This window comes from Haliotis asinina, chromosome 6, assembly GCF_037392515.1.
Source record: "Haliotis asinina isolate JCU_RB_2024 chromosome 6, JCU_Hal_asi_v2, whole genome shotgun sequence".
Taxonomy (NCBI): Eukaryota; Metazoa; Mollusca; class Gastropoda; order Lepetellida; family Haliotidae; genus Haliotis; species Haliotis asinina.
Genome location: NC_090285.1, coordinates 38,279,976 through 38,297,700, shown reverse-complemented (window position 1 = coordinate 38,297,700; position 17,725 = coordinate 38,279,976). Strand labels below are relative to the sequence as shown.

General features: G+C 40.7%; 2 protein-coding genes across 2 annotated transcripts; both read right to left on the bottom strand.

The window, feature by feature from the left end:
* Positions 1-371: 371 nt before the first annotated feature.
* LOC137287618 (uncharacterized) lies at positions 372-4,040 on the bottom strand. Its single transcript, XM_067819998.1, has 4 exons — positions 3,899-4,040; positions 2,698-3,159; positions 1,647-1,721; positions 372-821 (listed from the first exon to the last, which is right to left on the bottom strand). The coding sequence occupies exons 1-4, from the start codon at positions 3,948-3,950 to the stop codon at positions 718-720; spliced, it is 693 nt and encodes a 230-aa protein (XP_067676099.1). The 5' UTR covers positions 3,951-4,040; the 3' UTR covers positions 372-717.
* A 3,712-nt stretch (positions 4,041-7,752) lies between these two features.
* On the bottom strand, positions 7,753-13,348 carry LOC137287605 (uncharacterized). The gene is made up of 7 exons (XM_067819982.1): positions 13,211-13,348; positions 12,807-12,845; positions 11,703-12,080; positions 10,265-10,756; positions 9,551-9,673; positions 9,090-9,164; positions 7,753-8,483 (listed from the first exon to the last, which is right to left on the bottom strand). Exons 1-7 carry the CDS (start codon positions 13,254-13,256, stop codon positions 8,296-8,298), a joined length of 1,341 nt encoding a protein of 446 aa, XP_067676083.1. The 5' UTR covers positions 13,257-13,348; the 3' UTR covers positions 7,753-8,295.
* Between the last annotated feature and the right edge of the window lie 4,377 nt (positions 13,349-17,725).

Here is a 17,725-nt window from a genome sequence, read left to right as displayed (position 1 = left end):
CAATATAACTTAAATTAATTACTCTCACACTTTGGTACGTCACTCTGCCTCCTCGTATTAGCTGAAAGACAACTAACGGTCAGTAAAGGGTGGTCATATTCAGGTTTATAAGTTAGCGTGGTTTGAACAGCATTGAACGGTTTGTCATCTTAAACCCTGTGTGATACAATTCCTGGTCGAAGTCTAAGTAAACATAGACTCTGTACTTTTACGCTGATTATTTTCGAGAAACTCACGGTCCCAGGCATGGATCTGACATACCCCAAAACATGACGAAGAACGTGGATTCGAACCCACGAGCATCATAGAGGACTGGAGCAATCCGGGCCCCTAAACGTTGTGTAGGGAGATACAGACAACTGCGTCAGAAGTGAGTGTTTATAGTTTTATGCCTTGTATAAAAAATACTCTAGCAATATGAAGACCGGGAGACTTGAAATTGGCTTCACAAATTGTACCCACGTGGTGAATCGAACTCGGGTATTCGGCCTGACCAGTGGACGCTTTATCCATTGGGCTACCCTCGTGCCAAAAGGTTTAGTTGTAAGCATTAAGAGTCTAAGCGGCTATTGATCATCCGTAAATTTTTTTTTTGAAATTGAGCTGAAAATGTGCCATCTGGTTTGCGTATTCCATCACTGCACTCGGAATCCCTGTCTACACACCCAGACGGATCAGTGTTCCCGTGAACATAAACAGTTGGCTTCCCTTGTGATATTAGAGCCTGTACACAATCGGTGGAGTTATTACATAATGGTTGACGTACAAACTGACATGGTCGTCGTCCAATCTCGCGTCATGTGCTGCATTTCCACGATGCCCTGAAATAATAATTTAACCGTCACCACTCACATGCTATCAGTTCATAATAATAAATATTATTTCACAACTAAAATGCTGAATAGAATGAACTGATGGCCATGTGTTAACTCTTCGCGGAGTACCTTTCTTTAGAGAACACATAGCCTCACCGCTGTCTGACAGTGATTTAAGAACACAATTGTTTCGTTGTTTAATACCGCATTCTGCAGCATTACAACTATATGGCGGCGATATGTAAATAATCAAGTCTGGGCCAAACCATCCAATAATCAACAGCGTGAGCATTGATCTACGAACTTGGGATATGTCAGTCAAATCAGTGGGTCTAACCACTCCATCCCATTAGTTGCCTCTTAGTATAGTTAAAGACCAATATCAGCCCGCGTTAAAAAGCAAGCAAACTCCCCAAAACTTTGTCTTCTCAAGGGACCGTCATGGATGTTGCTGTGTGTTCGGTTTAAAAACAAACAAGCCAGAAGCATGGATTTTTATGATTAACCTTTAAAGTTTGTATTTGAGTATTTGACAGGTACCAAAGGAAAAGTCGATTTACTATCTATATAGATTTATGTCTATTGATCTTGGGAGTGTTTTATTAGCATAACGGATTAACTGACCAAGAGCAATTATTTCTATTTAAAGAACATAAATTGTACTGATTTTAATACTAATACATTACCAGCGTATTTCATTAGAATTTTTTTTATGTAAATGAGGAATTTTATTAGTTTTGTTTATTGACAGGGGAACCATACATACTTCATGCTAATTCCAAAGAGGTATATATAGCGAGAATTGGTACCATCAATGTCACTCTTACTCACCAACAAATACATACACAGCTAAGCAGGCCAGCAGAAGAATGGATACTCCCACGACACATCCGGCTATAAGGCCACCTGCACATACATTTCAGGTCAGTCATACATTCTAGCAGTGATGTACATCTTGAGAAAATCGCGGCTACGGCATTGCATGCTTAAACTTTCCTGATAAGTTAAGCAACGTTAAAAAGGAATCGTTCGGATGAACTGGCATAGAAACATATCATGCTTGATAGTGTTTTATAAGTAGTGGAAACCTGATTTTCAAGAAAGTTTCAAGACACTCGCTACAATTGTTCATTTATGACCCATTTTACGTATCAAAACCTGTAAATGACAACCATATGAACATACAGCAGAGTAACAGACAACTATGACAAGAAACACGATCCTATTTGTAAGAAAAAACTGAGTTCAAGCACCATTCATTGAACATTTCTTTCTCCACAAAATACTGAATAACAAGACCAAGCACATTTACTCAAGGGGCAGAAAGTAGCCCAGAACTTTTTGTAAACAATATAGGAATGAATATATAAAGAAGTTGTGAATCCACTCCATCTATTGTTATCAGCCCAGACGTTTCGATTTGAGTCTTTCTGGAATGCAATAATGACTTCAAGACATTGACATAATATGAAAACTTGGCGTCCATTGAAACATTCTATTTCTACTATATTCCTGAGCTATTTCAATGTGGTATATTCATTCTCAAAGTCGGACTGCTGAAGGTCCCGGAGTAGAATAGGCTTCAGCAACCCATGCTTGCCATAAAAAGCCACTTTGCTTGTCATAAAAGGTGACTAACGGGATCGGGTGGTCATGCTCGCTGACTTGGTTGACACATGTCATCGGTTCCCAATCGCGCAGATCGATGCTCATGTTGTTGATCACTGGATTGTATGGTCGAGACTCGATTATTTACAGACCGCTGCCATATAGCTGGAATATTGCTGAGTGAGGCGTAAAACTCAACTAACTCACTCAAAGTCGATTATGGTGGGAAATGGCGTAACAAGGATAGTTAGATTAATACACATGTTTGCCTCACCCAGTGTATCAAGATTGTCTTCGTTGTAGTACTGTTGGTTCGATTTGGACGCGTTTTCCACAACTGTTGCTGATGAAGATGACCAACCGCTAGTCAAATTGCATGTGATGTTTCTTTCAAGTTTCAAAGATGTGTGAATCTGTTGGTCGAACTCAGTAGGGTTTGCACTTTGTGCTAAATGTTCCGTACTTGTTAGAGTCGACGTCGATGGGTTTGAGTAAGTCATCGGAGTTGTTGTAGATGTTGCGTTTGCTGTATTCGTTTTAGGAGTTGACGTCGTGGCATATATTGTCGATAATACAGGGTCGTCGCTGGTTATTTGTGTTCCGAATATCGGTGTTGGATACTCAGCTGCTGATGAGGATGCCGGCGCAGGTGTTGTTACCGTAGACGATGACGTCAAGTCAGGTGATCTTGACGGGCCATAGAACGCACTGAACAGAGTTCCGTGTGCAGAGATTCCTGAAATTCATAAATTCACACCTAGCACTAACTTAAACAGCATATACACATGAGATACGATCATACGGGCATTATTTATGTTGGTGGACAGAGGTTCTCTGACATATCTGACTAAAGGCAAACATTTAAGGGACATTTGTCAGTTAGTCCATATTAACAGTTCTTGTTGAACAGCGAAAATAAGAAATATCTAGACAAAACGAGATATCGTTATTACGGCGACCAGCTAAACGCGTACATCAAACCGATGTGAACATGAAAATAACATGAAAGTACAATTGTGGATAATACATTAAAATAGAAGTTCTGCTGCGACCATGTTCTTCTTGTAGATCTGCCTAAGAGGTATTAACCCTTCTGCCGTTAACTGTATGCATGGGACATGTAAAATACTAAATTTGCCCAGTTGGGGATGAACACGCAATTATTGGTTGAATGTTGTCTTTGTCTTTCGTGACATTTTCATAAAAGGTATTATCGATCAGAAGTGACCTGTGGACTCAAAAGTGTCTATTCATTGAACGCGACACTTCGTGGCTATAGATCACGACATCAAACTGGCCTTGGAACGAGTAACGAAAATTGGGGTACATGCACTCACTCTTCGTCTGTCACATGTCACGTGTGTTTTTAAACGAAGCTGAAGACGCGCGTATTAATCTGGCATTAACATGGAATCCTTGACATTCTTGAAGGTCACAACTCATACGAACAATAACGTAATCTTGGTGATACTCACCAGACACAAAGCACCAACAGATGAGAAGAACCCAATCCACCAGACCCTCCATTAGGATATGTGGCTGTTCTGCTCACATTCCACAAAATGCCAACGATGTGTTTTTCTAGAAACACTGGCTTGACAAAGCAGTTGAAAACATTTAATTCATATCACAAACAGTCATGTTTCTGTGTTGTTGATGTGTGATAAAACACCTTTCCTGTTGGGTCACTTTGTTCATGGTTGTACACATGCTGAATATCACGGATGTCATGTTGACGATTACTTTCTGGGGAGCATATGTACATTTGCATATGTACATAGTACGACATGTATTAAGGCATGACAGGTCTATGTATCGCAGATGTCCATTGCACCTGCCCAAGGTGTGGCAAACATTATTGCAACTGTATGCGTTTGGGTTTTTTTAAGGAGGAGCATTTCTCAACATTTCGTCTACACGTGTTCGCTTTGTATAAGGACAACTATCCGTCGTGTGTCCTTTTTTTCTGGCACGACGGTCAATTTCTGAATTTGTTTCGTTAATCCAAGCCTTGTGTCCATCTGCTGGTTTTCATTTTTATCATTAATAAGAAAACAGGTAAAGGATTAATCATCATTCCTAAATCTTATATATCACATGCCTTCCTTTGTTGTCCTGTAACATCTTATCTGACAGTGCAGTGATGAAGCCGTTGTCCCGTCAGGCCAGGGGGCGAGGGTAATGAGGAGTAGGTTAGTGTTTAACCCGTTCGTTTGTCACGCCGAAGACCCGGGTTCGATTGACCATGTGGGTACTATATGAGAAGCGAATTCCTGGTATGCCGACTTTGAGTGCTGGCGATTAGATGCCTGACACTGAGGGAATGGGTTCGAATCCCGGATGAGACTCAACTCAAAAAGTACTAGAATTTGCACTTTACTAAGAAAGTGTAATCCCAAATATAACATGTGTTACAACCAAGAGAAAGTGAAATGCGCAAAGAGAAAAGCAAAAGAATCACGATTGCTACCATTCTAATACCAGTAATATTCAGTTCGTTGTACGTGTTTCGAGGTGGGTATACAATGAGAAACAGGTCGTTATGTTCTTCGCTCATTATAAGCGTGTTCATCATGAAGGTAGTTAACTTTACAAAGGACTTCCCAGTGTGCACAATATGATTGTGCGAATAGCATTCCTTGGGTCTCACGGATCACTTGTCATATACATGTACACAAAGGGGTGAATTCCTGCACCTCGTTTTAAACAGTCCAGCTGTTTCGACTGTGGGGAAGGGCTTCGCAGGTGTCTGAAACATGACCAGGTACTAGACTTCATGCTTGTTCCCCGTCAAGCTGCGAAGTTAAACGTTTGTTTTTTCTACGTGTTATGCATTATGGTGGGTGTTGTTTGCATATTAGACAGGATTTGTCATAATATCTTTTCCTAAGCTGTGGAGATGAAATGTTTTCACGGTGCTCTGCGGTTTGATATCGTAGGACCAGTGCAAGTATTCATTACAAATTTATTCAACCATAACGCATTGAAAAGGATTAAGTTCAATGGGCGTTCTTTCTTTGGGTCACAGGTGCATTGTACATAGTACATCGTCAATAATATCTGAATACTATACTCCATCCTATACATCTCGTACGGAAATGTCACATGTGTTAGCGTACCCTTTCTGAAATGATGCAGTAGACTTCCAGTGTTACAATGGGGAAAACTCTGGTACAGGGGAGAAGAAGTGACCCAGTAGTTTTATCTTTTGCCGTCTCGCTAAGGCCCCGGGATTCCAAAAAAGGTACAATGAGTACCTGTTTGTGATCACTACCGTGATATTACGTTTTGTCCGCAGAATAAAACCATACTTGTTTATGCTCCATATCATTTGTAACATAATGGACTATAATATCGCATATGAGTACTCGCGTGTTTTTTGGCCAAATAAACAAATAGTTTAAAACGTCTTTCAAAGACCCTTAACTTCCTCGAGTCTTTCATTTATATTCGCTGTATATAAACGCAGTTCCATGTATGCCCCACCTGAGGTGGCTCGTACTTCGATAAAAGCGGCCTAAACTTCACCTCCTCTCTCACTAACTCAGTTAACAAAGGAACAGAGTTCTTTGGTCCTGAAGGGTCTGTAATATTTTGTAAAACATATCAGCATGCACATATAAATTTTAACTTCAACGTCTACGCTGAGAAGGCTGCCATTATTGCTGGGGTAGTGGTGTAGCCCAGCGGTTGTCACGTTCGCTTGTGATGTCGAAACCCTGAGTTCGATTCCCAACATAAGTAGAATGTGTGAAGTCCACTTGCGTGTCCATTGCTGTATTAATTCTGGAGCATTGCTGAAAACTAAAAGAAAGTTGCTCATTTACTCACTCACAAAGCTCGAAAGTCGTAAGAAAATATTACTCTGTGGAGTGGCTCAGCAATATTTCAGCCATATGGCGACGGTCTGTAAATAATCGAGTCTCGACCAGACAATCCAGTGACCAACAACATGAGCATCGATCTGCGCAACTGGGAAACAATGACATGTGTCAACCAAGTCAGCGAGCCTGACCACCCGATCGCGTTTGTCGCCTCTTACGACAAGCATAGTCGCTTTCTATGGCAAGCACGGGCTGCTGAATTCCTGTTCTACCCCTGGACCTTCACGGGTCATTAATCTATGGCACTACGACTGTCTTAGCGCTAAGTGATCTTCGAAAATCTAGGCCATGCATGATATGAGCATCATGCTCTACTCATTAAACCCTTTGTACCAACTGATACAAAGATACACTCTTGACGAGGAATGCACAACAGCAGGCTCTTGACCTTTTCTGGATCAGACGAGAGATGTTGCCGTCCTTGCTCTATGCTTTAGGTCACATTTGCTTCCACACTCAGAAAAAGAAATTTCATATTTAGCTGAGAGGTATTTGGCTTTATATATAGCTGCTGAGAGTTATTTTGTTTTACATATAGCTGCTTAGAGTTATTTCGTTATATATGTAGCTGTTGAGATTTATTTTGTTTAAAATATAGCTGAGAGTTATTTAGTTGTATATATATGAGAGTTATTTTGTTTTATATATAGCTGTAGGATTTTTATATCTAAACGAGAGTTATTAATAAACATAGATTTTTGTATTATCGAATATAATATTCTTGCCACCACAAATCTCCTTTACACACGTGCACCATATGACTACTCTTTGTAAATGAGAAAATACCAGAGTGCAAAAATATCATAATTATACTTCTAACATTTCCTTCCATTGACAAATTTGATGCAATATGTCAAACAAAAACCAAACAACACACACGATTAGTTTTTTTAAAATATTTTAAAATATGGGATAGCCACAATTCTGAAATACATATGCAGTATGTAATAATCGTGTTTCATATGTGCCTGGTACCTAAAGTTCTCGTTGTCCATTTAATCTGATTTAACCTTAATGCCACTGACTTGTGATAAATGTAGAATAGGCATAGGTCCAGGCCAGACTGACACGTCTTACACGCACACGCACACGCACACGCACACGCACACACGCATGAATCAGGAGGTACAGTAAAGTTATGAGGAGACAGTTGAGCATGTGTGTAGGCGTGATGATGCACTTCCTATTACTGTCAGTCTACGCTGTCCCGTGATAAGCACTGACAATATATCCACGGCGGTGAGTCTCACCTGTGGGTTGGAAGACAATGCGTCTCTTTATGTGACGTACAACACCATACATTCCACGTTAACTCACTGTCATTCTAAAGCAGTTGTACAGGTAGAACCTCTCACCGACCACACACTGACACGCTGGCACAAAGTGTTATACACAACAACATACACGTGTCCTTGATGAATAAATAAAAATAAATTAGAAGTATGACGGGCTGAGTCTATTTATAGAGGATAGGTCTTGAAACATTGCATACCGATGTCTAAGAAACAATTTCATTCACGGTCCAGTGACCAGCACCCAGTTACATCTAAAAGGCATCCCATATATATATTGCTACTGTGATCGTATGCCATCTCCTGGAAGTATACTATTAGAGTGAGTGAGTGAGTGAGTGAGAGAGTGAGTGAGTGAGTTTAGTTTCACGTCTTATTCTGCAATTTTCCAGCTATATGGCGGCAGTCTGTAAAAAATCGAGTCTGACCAGATATTCCAGTGATCAACAGCATGAGCATCGATCTGCGCAGTTAGGAACCGATGACATTTGTCAACCAAGTCAGGGAGCCTGAGCACACGATCCCGTTAGTCACTTCTGACGACAAGCATAGTCCTCTTTTGTGGAAAGCATGGATTGGTGAAGACCTATTCTACACGTGATCTTCATGGGTTATCCTGAGTCTCGATACTCCCTCCTTCCCAGTTCATCCTGCCGCCGACCACCATGCTATAATAACATCAAACGGTAACGTCAACTATTGCCTACTGTCATCTCCGGATGTTTCGAAGTCGGATATAGAGATAACAGTTGTCATACTGCATTTTCGGTGTGTAGTCTGATAAGGGTCCGAGAAACGGGAAATGTTGAAGTGTCCATATATATTGTCTGTAACGTACATCATGTTCTCCTCGTCCTTCTTGTAGGTCTTACATCTCCTGCAGCCTTAAAAAGAATAAAACATAACGTTATATTCAATGGAATAATCTCTGTCACTGATTCATACTATGAACGATTGATGTACATAAATGCTACCACGTGTACTACAGTTTGAATCTCAAGTTAGCTATAGCTGCAGCTTTTCTGGACAATTGTCCAATAACCCGAGATAACCGTTTAAGCGAATTCTTAAGTGGTAGTACGTAAAGTCGAATAACAGGGTACTGAATACAATGAGCCTCAGTACACATCGTTGTATATGTATAATGTCTCCGACAGGTTCATTGACGAATCTTACAACAAAGACCTGATCCATGTACACAATGTTCAGAATCATATTGGCTACAATGCTGTTAACATTGATTGTCAGCAGGTATAAACCAACGGGGCAAGTAGAATCATACTGGTTACAGAGTAGTAAACATTGACTGTATGCAGGTATACACCAACAGGGCAAGTAAAATGATACTGGTTACAATGTATTGAGCACCAATTGCCTACACGTAGTCTCCATCAAGGCAGATGCCGTTGATGCCCGGTAGTCAAACACACTAAAACACCACCACTAGTGTGACTGCTACATTACATACCCGTGCTTACTACACTACTTACCGATGTATATACATAGAGTTACCAGCAGGATTAACAGAATAAAGCCAAATAGAGATGCACCAATCGCAATACTGTCTGCAATAAAATTACAGCGTTTTAATTTCAACATGTGTGGGAATAAAGTGATAATATCATAGGGAGATAGATAAAATATTAAGAAATAAGAAACAGAAAATTACTGTTTTAGCACCAAATGCTATTTGAACCAAGTGAATAAAAGGATTGTGCAGTAGTAAGCAGTCATACAAGAAAGACAAGATTATGTCGAGTTTTTGCGAGTTGTTCACCCAAAGTGTACACTTCAGTGTTCAATAAGGTTTAACACCTTTGCAAGATAGCCAGTTTGGACAATTTACAATTGCATCTTTAAAACTGTGTCACTCTTACTATATTGTTACTAAGTTTGCGAAGCTTTTGTGTCGGAGATGCTGACGAATTTGGTGCTCTTGGTATTTCTTTACCCAATGTGTTGTCCACGTCTTCATGTGATGCTGGTCTAGTCAGGGTTGTTGGTGTGGATGCGGATGACGTCGATGGAGCTGCTGTTGTCCATGTGTTCGGAGCAGTGTATACTGAGTCGCTGCCTGAAGCAGAGAGGCGAAGTATTTGAAACAGACAATTCTTTCAGAGATATGATAGACACTTATTAATGTCCACACTCCCTATGACCTGTAAACTCTTTGTGTGCGATAATGTGAAAAAGATCGAGTTAATGGGTTTTTAATAAGACTATATACACCAAGGCGTTTACCCAGAAAGTATCATCTAGGTTTCGTCTGACATCGTTCATCATGAGTCAAGATGTCAACCTTGATGACATATCTCTACGAACATGAGTGTTGCAACTTTCTAAACTCAACAATTCCACTTGAGCTTTTGAATAGTATTAACTAGGGGAGACAAAGAGTTGATTCTTTTGGAGGGTCAGGGTTGGGTAAGACGGGGATGGGAGTGAGAGGGCTGTCTTCAAAGCTGCAGCAGCACTTCGGTAAGGCTAGAGTATTGTCAAAGTTGAATCCAACTACACTTTGCGCGACTTTGATTCTAGATAGAATAAACTGTTTACCCTTATCAAGCATGGGTACTGTTTAAATCCCACCCGGTCACTATTTACTTTGTTAAATTACACGTTCTCAGTCGTTGAGGTATAGGGGATATTCATTATTACGACTGACCGTTAATATGGCTGGACGTTGCAGTATTTGTAGGAGATGTTGCAGTTGATGTTAATGTCACAGCAGCTGACGTTGATGTTGTAGCAGTTGACGTTGATGTTGTAACAGTTGTTGTTTTAGCAGCTGACGTTGTTACAGAAGATAACGTTGATGTTGTAGCAGTTGACGTTGATGTTGTAACAGTTGACGTTGTTGTTGCAGCAGCTGACGTTGTTGTTGCAGCAGCTGACGGTGATGTAGCAGTTGACGTTAATGTTGCAGCAGTTGACGTTGATGTTGTAGCAGTTGACGTTGATATTACAGCATCTGACGTTGATGATGTAGGAGTTAACATGGATTCTGTAGCGGCTGATAGTGAAACAATTGATGTGGACGTTGCTGTAGTTGATGTTGACGCTAGATCAGTGGATGTGGGTGTTGTTGTAGTTGACGACGTCTCTACTACCGTAGAAGTAGTTGCATCAGAAGTGTTCCCACAATTGACGAAGAAAGCTAAATGGAAAGAAATCAAATTAGAATCACTAAATCTGTTTTCTTCTACTAATGCCATAATGGATTCACTGGTAACAATTACCTACTAGGTAATGTCGAACATATCGAGGGTCATATCTTTCATACGATGACTTAGGACAAAATATCACTTTGTGACGTCATGGACAATGTCATGAGGTCACGGTTCTTCTGTGTCACTGTGTTCTATATGCGGCGACGATGGGTAGCTAGCCCAGGTTTGAAAGTACATTTGGGTTTACTTTCCTCTATTCAACGATTTCGGTAATAAACAGATTATTATATTCGTGCCCATAACATACTACGTTTACGACACTCGTGTCTAAATATCGATATATCCCTCTCTCTCTCTCGCTCGGGAAATATCAACATTTAGGCATGGGTGTTGTAAACATAGTATGACTTTTGCACTCATATAATGTCCTCTGTGCATTTCGATGTTACCAAATGTGCAGCATTGTGAGTGAGTGAGTGAGTGAGTGAGTGAGTGAGTGAGTGAGTGAGTGAGTGAGTGAGTGAGTGAGTGAGTGAGTGGCAAACGCCTAAACTTATTTAAAGGTAACCGTAATACAAGGGGTTAGTCTTTAACAACACATGCATGTCATCAGAAGCAACTAACGGATTCTGGTGGTCAGGTTCGCTGACCTGGTTGACACATGTCAAAGTCTCTCATTTGGAAAGATCGATTCATTCTGTTTACAGATCGCCTATATATACCTGGAACATTGCTCACTGCGAGGTTGAACAACAACCAAACCAAACAACCATTTAAAGCGTTCCTTACGATTATATTTAGTTTTAGAAACAAACACGTATTATTAATGAAATGTATATATTGAAATTAAGGTCACTGCAATTATGTCCATTACTGTGCGTTAAATATCTTGACACGACACTGTGATATTATAACAATATCTCTAATGCCTACCGGTTTTATCGCCGCTGAAAACGTGCATACAGACACCCGGGTCTCCCTCCCCTCCCCGAGGCGGCCCGTCCCCCCGCCTTGTGATGGAGATGGACCATGGAATGGAGCTATATGTCACATGACCCCACACACGAGGAAAGACACACGACCCGTTTTGGTATTCGTGAGTAAACGTGTCCAAATCCTGACCAAAGGAGACTGTAGCGTTATACCAGTAAGACCTGCAGGAAGTGGTTGTGGTCACCTCAACCATCTGTATACTGTTGGGTTCATTCGTCGACAAGGTGCAGCTGCACTGGTGATGACCCTCAGCCATTCTGGCGGAGTCGATGAAGAAGTTGTTCCCACCAAAGACGTTTGTGTCACACAGGTCAATAACTGAAAACAATAATATCTTACTCAAAAGTGGATATGGGTTGCTGCTTCTTTTTAACTATATTCCAGCGATATCACGGTGGGGAATTATAGAAATGGAGTTCAAAAACTGAACCAATGAGGGGAATATAACCCGTGTCTAACGCGTGACAAGCGAACGCGAACCACATGGCCACCACTGCCCTCTACGACTACATAAACCCAAGATAAGTATTGAGTGAGCTATGAGCAATATATTTGTCATACATATATTTGCCACGTACACTTATTGTGATTCGGGGTGGTGGGGTAGTCTAGTGGTTAAAGCGTTCGCTCGTCAAGCCGAAGACCCGGGTTCGATTCCCCACATGGGTACAACGTGTGAGGCCCATTTACTGGTGTACCCCGCCGTGATATCGCTGGAATATTGCTAAAAGCGGCGTAAAACCAAACTCACTCACTCACTCACTCACTATTGTGATTCAGTGTAAAATTAACGATGTTTGTGAACCCTGTTCTCAACAAACCAGGAATATTTAACGTCAGCGTGAACGTTGGGTTCGAACTCACATTCATCGGAGTCAGGCACAACCAATAAACACCAACAGTTGTAAATCTTGATGATGACCAGGTATACGGACAAATAAGTATGTTATTTCTTTCAGACATACTTGTTTTGAGAATTTCTGTCCTGGGAAACGCGATGAAAACCTTTCATAAACATAGTGAATGAGTAAAGTTTTCACTGACCTGTCGACTTAATGGAACATGCTGCGTCTGCTGATACAGCTGAAACATAACTTTCATATGTAGGTTATGTTTTGTATTTTCGTGTGTCTGGTGGTTCAGAAGTCAGTTGATTTCTGTCCTCAATATTTTAAATGCAAAATAACGTTAAATCATTGTTGGCGTCTGTAATCGTTTCGTAGGATATTTTGTGGAAAATCAATGGTAATATGTACTATGAAAAATTCATTTGCAATTGTTCTAATTAAAAAAACTCTTACTGTAACCTAATAGAAACGTATCTTCTTATTATACAATTTCATGAAATACACACACAGCACGCATGCACAAGGACACATTGCACAGCACAGTACAGTACAGTACAAAACAGCACACAACACAGAACTACAAAACACAGCACCACTTACCTATTAGGGACGCAACATTGATATAGCGCCAGATGAGACCTGACATGTTGATAGCACTACAAATATGTTCTAACGTGTTCCATTAAAACGGGTATCTCGTTTTCAGAAAATATGGTGCTTTCAATGGAATCCCTTGAGGCAAAGTTCCTCCTCCAACCGCATGTCCCGGGGGCGAAGGATGACGGCTGTCGTTGAGACAGGGCATGTCTAGAAGTGAATGTGTCATATGGGATACTGTTTTAGTCTCCAAACGTCTGGCTGAGACAAAAACAGCTTATGCCTTCTCTCGCTATCATTTTAGGTGGGCTTGTTGTGTGATGTGACGTCAAGCGTCAAGAAGGAGGGACGACTATTTTTGAGACAATCACAAAAAAGTTAAGTCATTTTTTCATAATGCATAATGTACACTTCATTTATTAGACGATCTGCATAAAAATAAGGCATCATAAACCTGAGTGGTGGCTCATAAATTCTCAGTCATTGCAGGATGACATGAAGCCTTACATACGTCACTTTTGTTTGCCTCTTACATGAATATGAAACAGAATTAATGACCTTTGTCAAGACTAGGTCAACGGTTCACAGAGGGTTCTTGTTGCCACGTCAAAATCTAGACCGGGAAGTTTAACAGTGTAAAAATGAGTTAAATATGACGGACAGTGGTGACGACATTTACATATGTATAACATGAGTCGAGTTAACACTGAAGCCTTTTGGCATACATAACATTCAACGTAATTGTGTTCGATTGTTGCAACTTGTTAACCGGCTGCACCTGGTCCCTGAATCACATTACATTCCCCACTGCTTACCCTCCCTGAAATACTGAATGAAGCAAATCTGAATCTCTAGGACCCCCGAGGCTCCTTTTCAATCGGTTAGTTTGTTAAATTCAAAATTATGTGTATTTAGAGACTATAAACATTAGTCTAGCTGACGGTAAGCTTATGTCAACCAGGGCATGTACAGCAGTATGATGTTATAGCTCAGAAACACAGTGACGACGACCAGTATGTCGTGGATGTAGAGAGGGGTAACCATGTGGATAAAGCGTTCGTTCGCCATGTCGATGACCTGGGTTCGAATCCCCAGATGGGTGCAATGCCCTAAATGCTGCTAGTCTAGATTCATTGAGGTCCAATCTGAACCTCCAAACTCACCCGTGGTTCTTTATCAATATAATTTTTTTGCAGTCAAAATGATATATTCAGAGATTCAGCATTGGTCTAGGGTGAAGATCTCATTATTACCCATGTTTCTCCTGCTCACATAAACTGTTCCTCTAGTTGTTGAGAATCGATTGTCGATCTTTAACAACATTTTTGACTGACAATTAATGGGAGATGTATACAGTAACACAGACAGCTTATTCACAAATATGTGCAGTTTTGAAATTCCGAAGATATGGGTCTGTATAACCCGTGTATGTGATGTATTCACGAGTAGAATATGTCAAGCAGAGACCTCCTTACAAATATTTTCATTAATGCTAACGTACACAAAATGCGAAAATGTTCTTATTCATGATTTGTTTTTCAGTATTGTTCTACATAACTTCAAATGTGCCTCATCCCGTGAAGATCAGGGCTAGAATTGATCTTCAGTACCCCATGCTTGTGGAAAGAGACAACTAAAGGGGCAGGATGGTCAGGCTCGCTGACTTGTTTGACACATGTTATTGTATCCCTATTGTGTAGATCAATGATCTTGTTGTCGATCAATGGATTGTCTGGTCCAGATCCGAATATTTACAGACTGCATCATATAGCTGGAATATTGCCAAGCTCATTCACTCACTAACTCTAACAGGCCCCTGAAAAGAGATATAGGTAGAGATAATCAGTTATTATGTCGGAAAAGGCTCAAGGATAAAGCAACACCTATACTTAAAGAATATATTCCACGGTATGTTTTTCTTGCCGAGGTTTGAGATGGGTTAAATCTCTTCCGTCACCTTTTTTAATTGCATGTTTGCTTGTTTTTTCATCTCTGAAAAACTCTTGTTAAAAAAACGTTGCCAAACACCTCTTTCATGGCTACTGAATGTCGTTTCTCCTGATACAGTCACAGGGTACACCTGACGGGTCGTGTAGGGTCGATGGGACGATGAGTAGGTAACACACATCGGTATCATGCACCGCTCAAGTGTATGCAGTCTGTCACTCCTAGATCATTTGGGGTACAGCTATACATGGGTGATCGTGATAGCTTGAATTGTTACGACAGAGGTGGGGTAGGGGTGAGGAGGGGGCGGCAGGCATTTCTTGAAGTCAAACCCGTGAAGACCCTGGTTAGATTTGATCTTCCGTACCCCATCAGTCAGACTCAGTGACTTGGTTGACACAAGACATCTATCCCGATTGCGTAGATAGATGCTCATACTCATTTTTGAATTGGCTGGTCCACATTCGATTATTTAAGGATAGCCATCGTCTAGCTGGAATACTGCTGAGTCATGCGTAAAGCTAAACTCGCTTGCTCTTCAAGTCAGACAAGTCTTCTTCGTTTTAATAAATATTTATATATAAATATCTAAATATATATTTATCAGTGTAACCTCATTCCTCTCCACATGGATAGTTGGGTCAGCTTGTAAAATCGTTAAGTGAGACAAATGTGTCTCAAAAGACGACATTTACCTCTCATGTGTCGCGTTGTGTCTTCCAGCGAATACACAAGATTGACAGTTTCGTCAATATATCCCTGGATAAATGGGCCATATATTAAACCACCACGTGATGGTAGGCTATTAGGATTAGGATTAACTCGGGATACACAATAATCAGTTTGTAGCTAATGCTCGTTACAAGCAGTCTTAGAATAGGTCGTTGAACGCGTTACAAGAACTCTTGTTTGTCCTCTTCAAGATATGTATTGAAGTTTTGGAGGGAGGTGTCACTGTCTAAATAGTCCCACACAACATAGGGAACAAGGTCACCCGTCGGGTCTTACCGAAGCAGGCCGAGTTACGGCCCCGCCTTTATTGAAAGAAACATTCCGCGTGCCTATTTACAACGCCGATGATACACACTGTATGGTGAATGTATAAGATAAGCACGGCGACCTGTAACAGGAGTTGAATAATGGGATAATAATTTGCACTGTATTCAGTTTCTCGGTGTTAAACACAGTAACCGCAACATGTCCTATCAAAGCCGCTTAGAGCAAGAGGGAGTAAATACACGCTTTGTTAACACAAGTGCAATCATTTTACATGTACCATCAGTTGTACGTGGTGGTGTATGTTGTACTGCAATATATACTGGACAGCAAAAGAAACGTAGCTCTTGTCAAGTTTAAATAGAAGACATAAACATGAACGCTTACTTTTATGGTATTTCACATTTTGGAAACTTGCATTTCTTTTGCTGTTAGTCTATATGTCAGTCTGGTGTATTACACTGAATAGCTGTGCGCATGTAGCAGGGCGTGCAGTCATCCCACACATGCCATACCGACGTGGTGATGGGGTTTAGCCTTTCGGTCATGTGTGTCCAGCCTAGGGTCAGAAATATGTCATTTATGGGCTGACCCCAAGCCCTTATGCTTGAACCTAGTTTATATCCATCGTGAACGTGTAGGTAAAATACTGTATATGGAGGAACCATATGTTGTTATGACTGTATGGTAACATTGTTGTACCGACTATACAGGTGTCAACTGTTGTACACAATGTATAGGTGTCAGGGCTACTGATGAACATATAATAATAGTAATAACATCACCGGTAATATAGCGGGGACGTGCCCTTAGCCCATACAGCATGGTGGACTGAGATTGATTGATAGTTTACGTCTGTTTCATCAATATTCCTGGAACATCACAGCGCAGAGCACCAGAAATGGGCTTCCAACAATGTACCCATATTGGGAATCGACCCCGTGTATTCAGCGTGACGAGCGAACGCTTAAACCACTAGGCCACTCCATCGCCCTCAACATGACGGATATTTACCTGTAGGTGTCATGTGTACAGAATGTATATGTGTCGTGTTTTGTGCAGAATGCATGTGAGTCACATTTGCCCCTGAATAAATCAAGGTTGTACTACCAGGTTGTAAGGGATGTATACGGATGTGTCGTACTGAAAGTATATGAGTTACAAGTTGTGCTGAATGGCAATAGGTAGCATCTTAATGCTTACTGTATACAATTACCATTATACTATGTCATTGTATTGACTATACATATTTACCACAGATGGAGTGACTGTATACATGTAACATATGGGTGCACTGAAGATATATAGGTAATATGTGGATGTACTGAATGTGGGTAGGTACCATATGGGTGTACTGAAGATATATAGGTAATATGTGGATGTACTGAATGTGGATAGGTACCACATGGCTGTACTGAAGATATATAGGTAATATGTGGATGTACTGAATGTGGGTAGGTACCACATGGGTGTACTGAAGATATATAGGTAATATGTGGATGTACTGAATGTGGGTAGGTACCATATGGGTGTACTGAAGATATATAGGTAATATGTGGATGTACTGAATGTGGA

Coding starts and splice junctions, on each gene's coding strand:
- LOC137287618 (XM_067819998.1), bottom strand. CDS start 3,950: ATGGAGGGTCTGGTGGATTGGGTTCTTCTCATCTGTTGGTGCTTTGTG. Junction 3,160..3,898: donor CTGTTGGTGCTTTGTGTCTG/GTGAGTATCACC, acceptor TATGAATTTCAG/GAATCTCTGCACACGGAACT. Junction 822..1,646: donor AGCTGTGTATGTATTTGTTG/GTGAGTAAGAGT, acceptor TTATTATTTCAG/GGCATCGTGGAAATGCAGCA.
- LOC137287605 (XM_067819982.1), bottom strand. CDS start 13,256: ATGTCAGGTCTCATCTGGCGCTATATCAATGTTGCGTCCCTAATAG. Junction 9,674..10,264: donor AACGTCCAGCCATATTAACG/GTCAGTCGTAAT, acceptor TCTCTGCTTCAG/GCAGCGACTCAGTATACACT. Junction 9,165..9,550: donor AGACGTGGACAACACATTGG/GTAAAGAAATAC, acceptor ATTTTATTGCAG/ACAGTATTGCGATTGGTGCA.